General features: G+C 35.3%; 1 protein-coding gene and 1 long non-coding RNA gene across 6 annotated transcripts in view; both read right to left on the bottom strand.

Moving 5' to 3' along the window:
* Obsc (Obscurin) overlaps positions 1-7,618 on the bottom strand; it is a 55,240-nt gene extending 47,622 nt beyond the window's left edge. For all 5 annotated transcript variants that reach the window (XM_013320461.1, XM_013320465.1, XM_013320463.1 and 2 more), the window contains exons 1-2: positions 2,911-7,618; positions 2,682-2,797 (exon numbers count right to left, since the gene is read on the bottom strand). In XM_013320461.1, the coding sequence (XP_013175915.1) occupies positions 2,682-2,797; positions 2,911-7,464 (4,670 nt within the window). In that variant the 5' untranslated portion in view covers positions 7,465-7,618. The remainder of the gene's footprint in view (positions 1-2,681; positions 2,798-2,910) is intronic.
* Positions 7,619-16,265: 8,647 nt separating this feature from the next.
* On the bottom strand, positions 16,266-16,531 carry LOC106124025 (uncharacterized). Its single transcript, XR_001228179.1, has 2 exons — positions 16,408-16,531; positions 16,266-16,317 (listed from the first exon to the last, which is right to left on the bottom strand). It is a non-coding gene; the product is annotated as an uncharacterized LOC106124025 (long non-coding RNA).
* Between the last annotated feature and the right edge of the window lie 34 nt (positions 16,532-16,565).

Genomic DNA, 16,565 nt, shown 5'->3' on the forward strand with positions numbered 1-16,565 from the left:
GATCGCATACGCTTAACAACAACTTTGACGTTATGATTATATTGTTTTTTATAATTCACATTCGTTTTATTACAATCAATATTCAGAATAATTAACTTTTGCTAATTAACCTGTAGCAAGATTTGCCACGGTCGTTATATTTCATTTGGCGCGTCTGAGGAAGTAAAGCCAAGTTCCATTCAAATATAAATCTATGAACAACGACCTCTAATTGGCGCGCCTCGGTGCAGAGCGCGACCCACACAATGCTGTACACAATCAAAATATTTGCCAGAATTGATTGATGACCGAGCTCGTCAAAATGTCATATAGAAGACGCCAAAAAACGGTGTCATCATTCAATGTCGCATTCGTCCATATCCAACCGGAGTCTCGTGCGATGCTTCGACGTAGCTTATATAAAGAAACTTTACACGAGGGCAGAATAGTAAAAAAGAGCAGTGGAAAGCTCAGTAATATTTGAACACATAACGCGTGTGCGTTAAAACAGTAGCAGTACTTACACTGTCTGCTACTCTGCGTGATTATTCTATCCACGTGTAAAAAAGCCTAGTTCTCTGTCAGTTAATATTAAAAATGAAGTTCATTTCGTCCATTAATCTTTAGAGCGACTAAAAATATCTGCTGACACGCTGGCTGCTCGAGTGCAAAGAACTAAAGATATATAATGTACCACATATGTGATTGCTTTCATCTTTGTAGAAATTTATCTTTTAGCTTCAAATATCTATAATATTAACTATTTAAATTTTACTCATTTAATAATTTTATGTTCTATCTTTTATTAAACAGCTAAAGCCAACAACAAATATATTTGGTACAATAAATATATTTTTCTTATTCGCCCACATTTTATTTTGTATTTCGTTCAATGAAGTAAAAGATAAGTTATTTTTCATCAAGACAAATCATGATACTATCAAATCGTATTTTAGAATCGTTTAAATAATAGAATCAAATTTTAACACCTTAAATCAACGTACAAATGTATTTACTTTTAGTTTGGAAATTAAAATAAAACAAAATGAAGGAATATCTGAAGAGAATTTCAAGATCTTATGTTCAGAATTGAACAGTTGACTATGGCCTAAATCACCCTTAACTTAGGGTAGGCTCCGAGCACCTCGGTGGAGACGTATAGTGAGCTGATGATGATGTTCAGAATATTACGTATGTATATGACATCTCATCACACATATTTCAAACATATTCGTAGTATAGTATAAAATCCTCTCTCAATAAACAAAGAAGTGACTCCATCAACCCGCCCTTATCCCTACGAGGAGGGTCAGCACAGTATGTACTCCTCCATACATCTCCATCAGCCGTCATATTTGAATTCACGTCCTTCTTACGCACATCCTCGTTCAAACAAAGAAGTGTGTAGATAATTATATTAATTTATACAGAGATAAGAAGATTAAATTAATTTCCTATGACGTAGAATTTATGTTCATTTTATAGAGGCGTGAGAATGTGATAAAGGTAAAGTGTCGTTAAAACATTTTTATATTCACGTAATATTACAATATTTTTTATTTTATTATTTGATCGTCTGACCACTTAATTCCTTAATTTTCCTAAAAAGTTTTCGTTTTTGTTTCGATACTAATATATTTTTTATGGCAACAGAAGTTTTAAAAAATATGATTCCAACAATAACCACAGATAACTAAATTGTATTTTAAGCTAGTAAAAGATATATATTTAAAAGAAACTCCATAGATTTTATTGTCTTTATTTGTTACATTACCTTTGTTTTACACGTGGATAGTCGAGCGATCTGATACATTGTGCGCAAACGACTAAATATATCCAAAAGTAAATACTAAAGTTATCACAATAATAATATCCATCACAACAAGTAGATTATACATACAACATATACTTCCGGCGTTGCTTGCTTCAAGCGAGATATTTACAATGATAGTGTGACTTCGCCTTTATTTTCTTCAATTCCTCTTCTCATAATTAAGAGATCAATAATAATACATTTTGTATGTGGGTACACTAAACACATAGTCCAAGGAGGGACCTCTCGATTGGAAGAAATGATTCTCGTAACTATAAACCCGCCCTCTGTACCTGCATCAATAAGGGAACTATATTACGTAACTGGTGATGATTGTGATGCAGATGGTGATGAATTAGATGATAGAATAAAAATGAAGGTAATAGTGTTCGAGATGGCGATGTTACGTAAGCTGGAGCGACGACCGCGCTCTAATTTTATCCAGCGCCGATGTCCGCCACTTTCGAATGCAATAAAACGCATTCTTGACATTTTGATTTTATTTACACTATTTTGGTTACATCATTTTAGAGACTACTGAGCCAACTATAGATGGACTATTCAGGTTAACTGTGTTCAACAGAATTGCAGGAAAACGATTTAGATTAGCATTTTGATACTTTAGTATTAAATTTATGTTATACGGAACTAGAATAATGAAAAAGGGTGTTCTAAATATTGATTTTTATTCATTTTATACAGTGTGATGTCATGAGCAAATGTAAGGCATATCACAATAAAACAATTAGAACGAGTTAGTTGTGTGCGGGCACCAGTAACATGTGTTTCGCAAGACATGCATGTCGGTTAGCTATTTACAGAGTAAACATATAAAGGAGGGCACGATTGTGCAAAGCTCGTATCATGCAGTACAAAAGTGTGTACTCACTTTGCCCCGGGGGCGGACTTTGTGTCGAGAACCTCGACAATGTCGCCGGTCTTTAGCGACACTTCATCATCGGCTGTGGCGGTGTAGTCACACGGCGCCACGACTACATCCTCTACCTGGAACAAAACAAACAACTGGTTAGCTACAGCCACTATTTTATTGATCAAGTAATAAATACCGTTTACCTATGATTTCAAATATTGCATTAGTTTTTAAAACTTTAGATTACCTTAGGTGGGCTTTTGCTACAAGTAGACCTAGATCTAGTTAATGATCTTGAGGAGTAACGTCTGTAACTGGGTGTATTGTCCAAACTGCTTACTCTGCTTCGTGTGTTTTCTCTGTCATGTACACCGCTGTACCGTCGGTTCCATCCACCGAACTTGGTTATTCTTTGACTGTTACTTATATTACAATAGCCAGTAAATGTTTGAAGGTCCTCCTCGTTGTCATCTACGACTGGACAGCTGTACATACTAAAACGATGTGCGATAGGTTTGCTAAGATTTAATGCTGAGAATACGTGGAGCGGTTCAAAGTGTCTTATGCCATTTTCATCGAGAACTGTGTAGGCTACTTCACCGGTCAGAACTGACCGACTCGCTTCGCGAGGCACCACAGCCTGCAAGCCTTTCTTCATTATCAATAACGCTCCCCGATGTTTCTTGCGTTGGAACAAAAAGTCTTCCATAGCTAAACTGTTTTCGGGCTGAAGCAAACTTAATGGAACCTCATCAGAAGTCATTAAAGGCCGATCTTCAGGTATGATCATTAGAGCAGCGCTTTCTCGTACTAAATCCCTTAATTTGGGATCTGTACGAGCGAGCTGTGGATCATTTTCTAGTTTTTGTAGAGCAGAGTATAAACTAGACGTTTTATCTGCAAGTTTCCTCATAACTGTTACCCTTTTTAAAATGTTCATACTTTCGGCGTCGTTGGATAGATTAGCTAAGTTTGTCTCATTTTCAAGAGTACTTGATAACTTTTTGACCACATCATGCATGCCAAGTACTCGAGCGAGACCGATTGATTGTCCAATCAATTGCTTAATGTCACTTGATTCAGCTTCTTGTAAAATGTTTTCTAGTTCTTTCGTACTGTTCTCTTGAACCGCGGACACAATCACTTTTTGGAGAGTTTCCGCAGCTTCATTATCAGTTTTAATAAAGGAAATGGACTCGGAGATATGTTTAAGTACGTGGCGGAGAACGCTTGCATCGTTTTTAGTGATATTTTTAAAGGCAGGACCCAAGACTTCATTTTCGCTGCTCAGAAAGTCACAAAACTTTTCAATTATATCTTCTTCTTCCAGGGAATGTTTGTGTAATGTACTGTTTAAAGCAATTTTAATTAATTCTATCTTTTGTTTCGAAGAGTTTTCAAGAATTTCTTCTCGAAGCGTTTCTTTACTTTCCTCCGTTTGAAGAATTTTATACATAGCCGATACAAAATTTTCATCAATAGCTTGTCCCAATATAGTGTCGATAGATTTTAAGATTAGTTGATATTTTTCTCTGCTGTTATTATTGTTTATTTCTTCAAACTGCTCAGCTGTAACTAGGGCTGCCAAAACTGCTGCTGCGATTGAATTTTTAACATTTTCCTGCTGCACATCTTGTTCATCTTCGTATTTGTAGCTATCAAGTCGTTTTTTATTAAATCTGCCTTTTTTGGAGTCATTTTCTACTTTGCTTTCATAAATATCAGTCTTCAAATGACCACTCATATCAATTATCGACGTAATAATCTCCATTAGTTGATTAGCAATGTCATCTTTTAAACCATAATCAGTAATAAAAGCTTTCAATGCCTCAGCATTCCTTGTTTGGTTTAATATAATATTTATTGCAGGTAGATCAGCGGGAACTTGTCTACCTATCGACATGCCAGCTTCAGATAATTGACGTAACATGTTTGTGTCAATTGTAAGTTCACCTTTTGTAGATGTAGTGTCATTTGGGTTAGTTCTCACCTTCAAAAGTTTGAGTTCTTCAGGTGTAACAACAAAACTTTGCACAGAGAATTCTAATCCCTCTTCTCCTTCAGTCAGATCTGGAGCAACGAACTTTAGACCTTCAGGTGTCTGTACAATTTGCCCTGGTACAAAGGTTACGCCATTATCTTCTGTTTCAATAACTCTACCTGGAACAAATCTTGGGCCTTCTTCGGTATCAACAACTTGACCAGGAACAAATCGTGACCCTTCATCTTCAGTCCAAATCACTTGACCAGGTATAAATGTAGGACCAGCTTTTGTTTCAATTATTTGACCAGGAACGAAACGAGGCCCGTCGATAGTATGAATGGTTTGACCAGGAACGAATTTTGCACCACTCTTTGTATTGACAACTTGACCCGGTACAAATTTGGGCCCTTCTGCCGTATCAACAACTTGTCCTGGAACAAATTGCTCACCGTTCTCTGTAAACACGATTTGTCCCGGTACAAAAATTCCCTCGACCATCATACCGGGCACAAAACGAGACTCATTTAATCCGTTTTTGACAAGTCTTCCTGGAACAACTTTACCTTCTATTTTAGGCATTTTAGGGCCGGGATAAAATTCAATGCCTTTAACAGTTTGTACCATATGGCCAAAAACATATAGAGACTCTTCGGATACAGAACAAGTTTTAATATCTATTGGCAAACCTACGGGAGCACCTTCAGTAAAATTGATATCATCAATAGATTTTGCAACAGAAAATTCAACATGTCCATTAGCTTGAACGATTGTTTTTCCTGGTAAAAACTTTTGCCCGTAGTCTGTATGCACGATCTGACCTTCAATGAATTTTGGTCCGTCGATCGTTTCAACGGTAGTGCCTGGTATAAATTCTAACCCATTATTAGTCGTTTTTGTGATTCCCGGTACGAAACATGCCTCACCATCACTAAGGACAGTTTGGCCTGGTACAAATTTTAGACCATTTGGTGTTGCCAAAGTCGCTCCAGGAACGAAATGTAATTCATCATCTTGATGTACAACTTGTCCTGGAACAAACTGCCATTCATTATTTATTTTAGCATTTTGCCCCGGTGTGAATGATATTTCTCCATTTTCTGTAATTGTTTGACCGGGAATAAATTGCGCACCATCTGGTGTTAAAATTGTTTGACCCGGTACAAATATTTCTTCGGGTCCATTATTAATAACTTTGCCTGGTACAAATTTAAGACCTTCTTCTGACAAAACCGTTTGGCCTTCTGTGAAGCGATATGTGTCTTTATTTTTAATAGTCTGTCCACAAACAAATTCTTCGCCATTTGTTGTCTGTAAAACTTGGCCGGCAAGGAAGAATGGCTCTTGTGTATTTTCTGATGTTACTATGTGGCCAGGAATAAGACCGGGGCCAGCAGGCGTGTTTACACTTAAACCTGGTACAAAAACAGGTCCTACTGGGGTTTCGACAGTCTGGCCGGGAACGAAAACCAATCCTTGAGGTGTATTTATATGTTGCCCAGGAATAAAGGTTTTTGCCTTATTAATATCTAATGTGAGTCCCGATATTTTAGCGATTTTTTCCCTTTTACCTTTTTTAATGTTCTTCACAACATTAGGTAAAGTTTCTAAAGTGGGCAACATGTCTAATTTATTTTCTTCGAACAGTTTTTCAGTCACATCAGAAGTTTCAGTTAAGCGCTCCTGCGAAAGCTCCTTCACAGCTTGTAATATCGTTTCACATGGCCGGTTTTTGACCGGTTTTAAAGGGTTTACACTAGGAACGTTTTCCAGAGGTATGGTCACTTCACTAATATTTCTATCAACTTGGTATACTTCCGTTTCACAATGATAAGGTGTTATTTTAACTGGTGAAGGTAATGTTGTGCTCCTAGGAATAAAATGCTCATCTTTCGTATCTTTTTCGAGTAAGTCCCAATCCCACGTTTCCATCAGTGGATGTATTTGATCTTTCCATTCTCCGTTACACACAGTAATGCTAGATTTGGATCGCATTTCGTTTATGCTAAAATTGTCACACAAATAGCTCTTTGTGTCATGTTTTTCATGTTTTATTTTTTCTAGTTTAGCTTTTTTGGCCAAACGATCTTGACGAAGTATTTCTTCTTCTATTTCTTGAACTTCTGCAAGTTTTTCCTTAGTTTCAAATATTTTTTTCATTGAGGATAATCCCGCTGCTCGTTTTCGTTTCTTTTTCCTTTCTTCAAGTTCTTCTTGCTCCCTCTGCTTGAGCACTTCCGCATTCGGTCCTTCTCCTTCATACATTTCTACGTCTTCGGTAAAATCTTTAAAGTCCATGGAAACACTTCGACCCTGTTTTGTTTTTATAAGAACAGTATCAGAATCCTTGGCGAGCATCACATCCCTGACATCTCCATCGCGCACGGCAGCTTCCATACGAGCGGAGAACACTAAGCCACAGCGTCTTTCTTGAACAGTATAAACGTATCGCTTTTCTTCGGTAACTTGTTTGGTTAATAACATATCCATTAATGCTTTTTGAGCTTCAGTAGATCCGTCAAGAATAGGGAATATGTATCTGTAATCCGGGAGCAGGTCATGTTTTCTGTTGCCATAGTTAATTTCTGGCGCATAATGGTGGGGTCCAAGTTCACCAGCCACATTTGTTATTTTGCACTTTGTTTTGGAAGAACTCGCCGTCAAAAGCACTGGAATGTAGTGATGAGTTGGCAAACCGTATGATTTGCCGGTGATCCTGCAGCAGCGCTTGGCATCCGCCGGAGAGATCGGCGCGAGGAGCGGGAAGTAGTTGGGTTTGGGCAGACCCCTGCTGCGGCCCGTTATTCTACAAAAGGACATCGCGGCTTCACTTAATATTACGTTGTCATATTATTTGTTTACAACTGAATTAAAATTTTGTTTATTTTGAATAGTAAGTAAGTTATCGTATTTGTTTCGCGGCACAAGTGTACACGATCGTTCACTGCGGTGGTTGGAGCTTGACTGAGCTGGCTGGCGAGCGGCGAGCTTTACTTAGCGCAGGCGCACGGCACGGCGCACGCATCAATTTGCACCTCTGTCGGAGGCAGACGGTGTGCCGTATATTTGTTCCGGTTAGCCGCTATTTATAAACACAAGTGAGACGTATTTATTCTTTACAAGAAATATATTGACACAGATCCATGGGGAAAACACCGGAGCGACAAAGTTTACATTAATTTGTCGTTTTGTGGAAAGATAAAAAGAAAAATATTTTTACGAGTGTTCTCACCTGAAAAGTGTAATTTATTACAGGACACAAAAATTGCGGAGATTGTTGTGTCAGATTGTGGCTTAATAATTTACTGTGCGGTCGCTAATTCTGGCTAATGTTTTTATCAGAGCAGTGAACAATAAATACTATTTATAAGTTATTTAAATATTGCGATTAAAAAAAATTACTTTTAAATAATTTTAATTTGTCATTATAGAAATGTGTTGATATGTATATATTAAACATGTGTCGAGTACGAATATAAAAGAATATATTGGAATAGTGTGACTGTATGTATGTCGCACTTGTCAACAAAGTTAACATATAACCTCGACGTCTGGACCGCGATTATATTTTTAAACATCATTAAATCTGCGAACCTTCAAGTTTAAGCGAGCGTGAAGAGGACAGTTTATTTCCACACTCTCTTCACTTTTTTAAATTAATAGCCTCCAATGACCTAAGTTGTGGCCAATTTCTTGTGATTAGTAATAGCCCGCGACTCCGTTTGCGTTGTTTAAAAAAACCTTAATTAATAGCCTATATGTTCTTCCAGATCACATTCTACATCTATGTCAAATTTCAGCGAGATCCATGCTGCAGTTCTGGATATATCTTCTAACAAACATCCATCCATCTATTCATCCAAACATTCGCATTTATAATATTAGTAAGATGTAATATTATAAAATACTATCTCTGGTATAAACCTAAGTAATTGATTTGCAATGGGTCAAGTTGCAATGTGTGTAACACATTACTCGTAGCACGATTATAAGGCTACGCGTTCTGCGCGCTACAATAACTTCGAGGTCACCTACGAGGCATAGAATAAGAGCTTTTAAACACCTAAGATTTTTATATAACAATGAAACATTAAGACAAATATAGCTGAAGAGGCTTAACGTACCATTTTTCCTTCTAAAAATGAACCTTTAAAGTGGAAATCAGTATACTTTGATGATAATGTTTAGCACTTTGCGAATATAAATCATACGCTCTTAAATCACAATCCTAAGTACCTTTTAATATATTAGCATTGACTCATACATAATCTATACAAGTAAATATATAACTAAAGACCTGAGTCAGTATAAATCCATGAACCCAACAGTTCATCAATATGTTAAAATTAAACCGGCTTTCGAAATGTTTGCGCGCGTCAGTCATTGAAATAGAACTAAGCCCTAGTTATTTTTCAATCTCAGTAACGTTTGATCTCCAAGTTTCGTAATATCAATTCGCAATCGATGTAAACCCAAACAAAACGAAAGCTCTTCAAAGTAACGTTCTGTTGCTCGATGAAAATAAAGAGATAATTTCGAACACATCCAAGGTCTTCGTATGTATTTTTAGACGTATATGTCAATGCAATTTGCTGTTAGAAACTAAGATATTATATAAAAATTCGTACTATTTAAATATACGCATTTATTTTAATGTAATAGATAACTACAAAAGTATATAATGTGATATCTGTTTTATATATTATTTATAAGTATAGTAAAGACCTTTTGATAATTGTTAAAAAAAACGAAACCTTAGCGTTTAATCCTTGTAAAAGTGTCTCCTGTTGTTACAGCATATGACGTACGCGGAGGTAATCTTTTAAGAAATTTAAAAGAAAAAAAGAACATCTTTATTCCAACACAAACAAACGCATTCGTTTACCTCATTCGTAAACAAAGCGAAGTGCAAAGCAAAACATGTTGAGTGTTTCAATGCCACATGTCGGCACACATTTCCAGTGATTTTCTCTCAACGACACTGTAAGTAAATATCATGAAATGTGCCATCTTGTATTTTATGATTTTACACGTTCAGGGAAATTGGTGAGACTGTCATCATCCAAACGGAAAGTGATTAAATAAACAAGTTTTCCTTGTAGTGACTCACCGATGAAATAGCTAGGCTCATCATTGGTCACAGTCGGGAAAATCATTGCGCATCGATTCGAAAAACAATTTGTAAAACAGATTCGAGTTTATTGAACTCGACTAATCTATCGATATTATTAGCGCATTGGCACATAGCAACCGCTCAATTTACAAAAAGAAGGAAAAAATGAACAATCAGAACTACAGCAAAACTAAATGCTTATAATTGTTAACCTTAAACAAAGAAGTCGTAGATATATAGATGAAACTATTAAGATTTTTTAATCATCAACCTGCCCTTATCCCTATCGAGGGTCGGCACAGCATGTACTACTCCTCCATACATCACTATCAGCCGTCATATCCGAGTCTACCCCCTTCTTACGCATATCCTCTTTCACACAGCCATTCCATACTTTTTTTGGTCTTCCCCTACCCTTGTAGCCATCCACATTCAATCTCATTACTTTTTTGCTTATATCATCATCATCCCTCCTCATAACATGTCCAAACCACGCTAATCTTTTACTCCTCAATTTCTCGATCACTGGCGCTACTTTCAAACTTCCTCTAATATACACATTATTAATCTTTTTTAATATCTAAATAAAAACCATAGTAAGATTTCTGGTAGTTTATTCCGTAGACATACTTTAACGAATTTATATTTTGTTTAAGCGTTGAGCATAAAATTGACTATAAATTACTATTTAAAAAATCAACAAATGTTAAAACATTTCTTCTTTATTTAATTAAAAAGAAAAATCTCTTTTGAAACATTTTATCCTGAAGACATGCAATAAATCTCAAACAAAATAATTCTAAGACGAGTTTGCAAACAAAATCTAGAAATGCCTAATAATGTTCCCGTGGAGATAAATCAATTCTAAGAAGTTTGCGAATAGTCGAACTACATTTTGTGATATGACTTTTGGCTTCTATCGAATACAAAGACGTCTTTAATTTACATATACACTAGCTGTCGCCCGCGACTCCGTCCGCGTAGATATATAAAGAAAATATTAAATGACGATTGATTAGTTATCGACCGAAGATGAAAAATGATTAAATTACTAAAATGGCTATTAAAAAATAAGGGTTGATCGTAGAAGGGTGAAAATTTAGGATTGTACAAGTATGTATTGTTGTATCATAAAAAAATAAAAACTAAAAATTTTGTCTAAAAAATAAAAAATGAAAAATAGGGGTGGGACAACCCTTAACATTTAGGGGGATGAAAAATAGATGTTCGATAGATTCTCAGACCTAGTCAATATGCTCACAAAATTTATTGAGAATCGGTCAAGCCGTTTCGGAGGAGTATGGGAACGAAAATTGTGACACGAGAATTTTATATATACCTACACTAGCGGACCCGCCAGACGTTGTCCTGTCTACGCGTCTTTAATTTGAATAAATTAATATGAAGTTAATATTTGATGAAAATTGTGAATCTAAACCATTCCCAGATCCCCTTGAACACACACAAAAAAATTCATCAAAATCGGTCCAGTCGTTTGAGAGAAGTTCACTGACATACACACGCACAGAAGAATTATATATATAAAGATAAGAAGATAACACAAAGGATGTGTGAACTATGTTTAATTTTCTTTCATGTCTTTTAAAAACTCCACGCTATGTCAACGCTCTATTCGATTATTTGCATCACCGGGAAATTACACTTGATGCCTGTCAAAACTTTTTAAAAAACCAATCCCAATAACTTTTCTTCACAAAAGTGTCTACAAACAGACTGGTTGTTCGTTTATTAATTACACTTCATAACAGTAGCAGTCCAACGCCAACTTTCTCTTTGACTTTTTCTCTACTTTTAAAGATCAATACTAGCCAGACAAATGGTTTTTGAATTAGTTTAAAGACTCTATTCATTATAAAAATATTAGAGATTGTATCTACTCATACAAGTTAAAAATGTTTGTGTATGTGTTCGTGTGTGTGTGTGTGTGGGGGGAGGGGGGGGCTAAAGTCTGTTATGTAAATTCATATTAAAATTTATCTAACTTTCCATTAGAAATAGAGACGGGTACATGAATTTCTACTTAAAATTGTTCTACTTATTTTAGTTTCAGGTCAAGGATGAGTTACACAATAAAATAGAATTAGGTTATTTATTTGGAGAATTTAACAAAAATAGAAAGTAGAATGATACAACTACATGTAGAGGAATTGATCCTGTGAGACCGGTGAACATGACATCACTGAAGACTGACGTAAAATAAAGATTTTTTTATTTCATCAGATAAGGTTCAAATCTAATTAATATCGAAAGTACTTTTACATCGTTCATATTACCTTCCGAATAGTTATATTTCATCTAAACTAATATTATAAAGCGGAAGAGTTTGTTTAAACGCGCTTATCTCAGTTACTATTGGTCCGATTTGAATTTTTTGTAGGATAATCCATTTATATTCTTTAAAAAGAAAGTAGGCGGCACTAACTGGACACACGTGGCTCAAGATAGAGAAAATTGGGCATCTTTGGAGGAGGCCTTTACCCGAACAGGGGTTCCTACAGGTAGATAAAAAGTAGTTACATTATAAATTTTATTGTATGATTTATCTGTAAGGAAATAAATGGCTTTATTATTATTCATCCATTTATAGAGGAAGGCTTTAAGCTATATAACATAACGATGCGACCATTAGCTTTTTATAATTCGGAAGTAGTCTCGGGCAACAGCTAGTTTACTATACATTTAATTACGTACAATTTAATACAAATGGTAACCGCCTTGTGTCTATTTATACATTATTTATTATTCTTCATAATATTCACGCACAATGTATGCAGGAAGTTTATTTTGTAGTAACGTTAACAAACCGAGAAACCTTAACAAAATAATGCAACAGTATAATAAACCTAAACGTTGTAGTAAACATTGTTAAATTTCGTAAACGCAGTCGCTGATGTGCGAATGAAAAAAAACTGATTTACAATGTTATAAATGTATGCAAAGGATTTGGTTACATTTCGAAAGAAAAATAACGTAACTTTACCAACATAAATGTGAATGTTTAGATGTATAACTGGATGGATGGATGGATGTTTGTTAGAATGTATCTCCAAAACGTCTGCTTGGATATCGCTCAAATTTGACATAGATGTAGAACAAAGGGTGTTGTTTTTTTCAAATTCTGCGCAGGCAAAATCGCGGGCGAAAGAAAACAATAGATAGTTTTTTAAATTGGTATAATTTTTTTTAACGTATTTTCCCCTGTATCATTACTGTAACCTATATTCAAGGAATAATTCATATCTTGCAATAAATTCATAAGCGAAATTAAGAATAAACGATTCACTTTTTTTTCACCGCAAAATGTTGTCACACAAAAATATACGTGTCCTGGAATACCGCGGCCAACGCAGCGCTGTTTATTTGGGTTGTGCTGATGAAAAAATGCATATCTGCTCTCCATCACATATAATTACAGCTCATTTATAACGCTTAAGGAACATCACCTCCTCCTCGCAGGGACTAAAACTGTCACGGATAATAAATACGCTTCTTATTTAAGAACTTTTATCACTTCTGCCAACTTCCGGGTTTTTGATATTCAAAGGTAAATTAACAAAGACAAGGGTTGTCAACCTTTATACAGGAAGACGTGACTAAGATGCTACATTTTTAATTAATAATTGTAGCCCGCGACTCCGTTCAGGCGGAATAAAAAAAAACTTAATTTGTAGTCTGTGTGTTCGTCTAGACTATGTTCTATATCTATGCCAAATTGCAGCGAGATCCGGTCAGCTGTTCCGGAGATACCTTCAAACAAATATCCATCCATTTGTAGGTGACCTTCTACATATTTTCAAAAACACTATACAGACACACATACACATACCTCACATTCATCCATCCATCCATCTAAACATTCGCATTTATAATATTAGAATTAAGTAAAAAGTTCTGAATATAAAACTGATTTCCTTTATCTAATCCATTCATCGATCGATACTTAATATTTAAAACACATCAAAGTTGTCAAGTCAATGAATTTGCCAATTGTTTTACAACGTTACAAGTTCCGTTCTAGATCGATCATGGTCGTAGGCTATCAGCCAATAATTATTACCGTAGGTTAACACTACCGAACAAGTGATTAAAATCATATTATCTACTCTCTTATTAGCTTCCAAAAGAACAAAGAGAGCAATATGTTTTGTACAGGTGTTGCAGCAATATAAACGCGGTTATATCAGAAGAGAATTATAAACAGCCATCTTGTCATGTATCAGATCTCCTTGTAGAAATATTCGCGATGTATTCGTCGTGCTCGAGGCCCATTCCCAGCGTATGTCATGATTTGCAGGTTCATAATTAGTTTGGACGTCGTCCAGTGTTCTTAGTCATCAAGCAAAGAGTATGAACTAACAATTCAATGATATATTAAATTTATAAACCATTAATTCATTCATTAATTTATAGATTTACATAACATTGTGATGCAAGCGATTGTCGATTAAATGGAAGAGTTAAATACGTCGCTAGATACATAGAGGTATCTTTATTTGGTCGCGCAAAAGGCTAGTTAAATCGTAATGTGCTGTTTTTTCAACGGTCTTAAGACACGTGAAATATTTATTTTTACTCCAATTTAATTCGGACAAAAACATATTTTTCACATCGAATTTTCGAACGTGAAGAAAAACAAAGCGAAATCTAGGCTAGATTTCAGGTGTGTTTTGTCGGAAAATCACGCACGAGTTCAAAATAACATCGTGGTTTAATTTGGTCAAGTTTCCGGGAAACAGAGTATTACGGTGTGGAGACCGAGCCGGCCCTGAACTAGTTAAATAACTGAGCGCTTCAAATATCGCTATTTTGTAACTTACTGACCTTACGCTATAGTGTTTTTATCACGTCACGCGCAGTATAACCGAGTTGATGACGTCATGGTATAACTCAAACCACGGTTAATAGATACTAGCAGTTGCCCGCGACTACGTCTCCGACTTGGTAAAAAAAAACATAATTAGTGGCTTGTGTTCTTTCCGACTATGTTCTACATCTGTACCAAATTTCATAGAATTCCGTTGATCCGTTCTGAAGATACCTTTGAACAAACATCCATCCATCCATCTAAACATTCGCATTTAAAATATTAGTAAGAAATACTATCATATTGAAACTTTTTCGTTTAAAACGAAAGAAGAATGTATGTGAAAAATTTAATGTGACACACTGAATATTATGAGTTCATTGTTATAAAGAAAAACGGAATCGGAAGCTTTATAACCTTTATAATAAAATTCCCTTTTTGTTTATAAATAAATCCGGCATTTACACAATAACGGGAGGCATTGTTCGCATCGGAGTTTACAGTTTTTGAGTATCAAATCTTAATTAACATTGCCCATATTATTTCCACTGCTATTCCATCTTTTTTAAGGGGATAGTAAGTGCTTTCATTTCTTTGCTGTAAACGGTCATCAGTTTTTGTATCTGATGTCAGTTTACTGCTGACGTAAATAAAGCTTGTTTGATTAATTTATTGGACAAGGTCACAGCGGATCCGAATAACTTACGACCACTGCACTCTACAATTACCAAAAACAGTCTTACAAAGTCATATTGCAATGCCTCGGATTCTTCTTGAAAATTGCTAAAACTTATAAAAATTTCGAGATATTACGATTTTTGTTGAACTCACAAAAATACGTCTAAATAAAATTCCTAAATAGATTATCTAAATGGACGGCAATCAGATTGGTTTTTGCGGAATTCGTCCGATTTAAAAATACTTTTATTTACAACGGCCCGACACTTCGCGTTTATTTGAGTATCGGTTCTAAGTTTGAACGCATTGCGTTACGAGTAGGGTTGTCAATTTGCAATAAAAATAGACCCAAACCCAGGAGGCGAAAAAATACTGTTGACAACCCTGGCTAGCGTAAATAACTCAATAAAATGTTGTAAACGAATATGCCGTTTCGTACATTTGTTTTATATTAAAATACTTAAAACCTTAGAAAATATTTAAATTACAGTTCTATAAAGCACTATACTGAAGCAAACACAAAAATGATAAAAATATTAATGTTTTATTTATAATACAATAATTTAAGTTTTATTTTCTGCGGCAAATATGTATTTAACATTTTTCGAAATTCTGGATTTTGACACCGCCATCTTTTCCATGTGGAGATTATGTAATCTAAAATTTTCGATATATGTAGTTCCAAGCCACAGAAGCTGATTTTTTCATCAAATTTGAATAATTAAAATTATGATGTTAGAGTACAAGTAGAGACATCTATACTTTGATTCAAAAACAATTTTAAATCTACAATGTGCGCCATCTAGTATAACATTTAGGTACTAGCTAAGTATTCTGACTACGAGTTTCAAACTTACAAAGATAGATGGCGCTAAAATTAAACTGCCTAAAATCGTTAATCTAAAAATACCTAAATGATCGCAATGATCGTTTGGCAATCATCTCGCATTGAAGCTTATTATAACATCATGAATAATAAAGTTATTTATTATCTGTGCTATTTTAGGTCGCAATAGAAAGCATGAGCATCTGAAGACGTTCTTGTTTTGGCGATTCTCTAGTGAACAAAGGCAAACAAATAAAGTTATTTGAGTTTGAGATTAATCGTACTCATTGAGTTTGTGTGGTCAATAAAATGTTGAATTACCCAGAGTTCAGACTAAGGAGTCATAAAGCAGTGGTTGTTGGCAGCGGTCACATGAAACGCTGTAATGTGGCTGTCGTTGCCCACTTGTTTGATCGTCAACCGTTTAATTTGAATCGTAATTGCCTCTTGCTTATCTGTGCCGGTAAGAGAGGTACTGC

The sequence above is a fragment of the Papilio xuthus genome, unplaced genomic scaffold, assembly GCF_000836235.2.
Source record: "Papilio xuthus unplaced genomic scaffold, Pxut_1.1 DF825946.1, whole genome shotgun sequence".
NCBI classification, from domain to species: domain Eukaryota; kingdom Metazoa; phylum Arthropoda; class Insecta; order Lepidoptera; family Papilionidae; genus Papilio; species Papilio xuthus.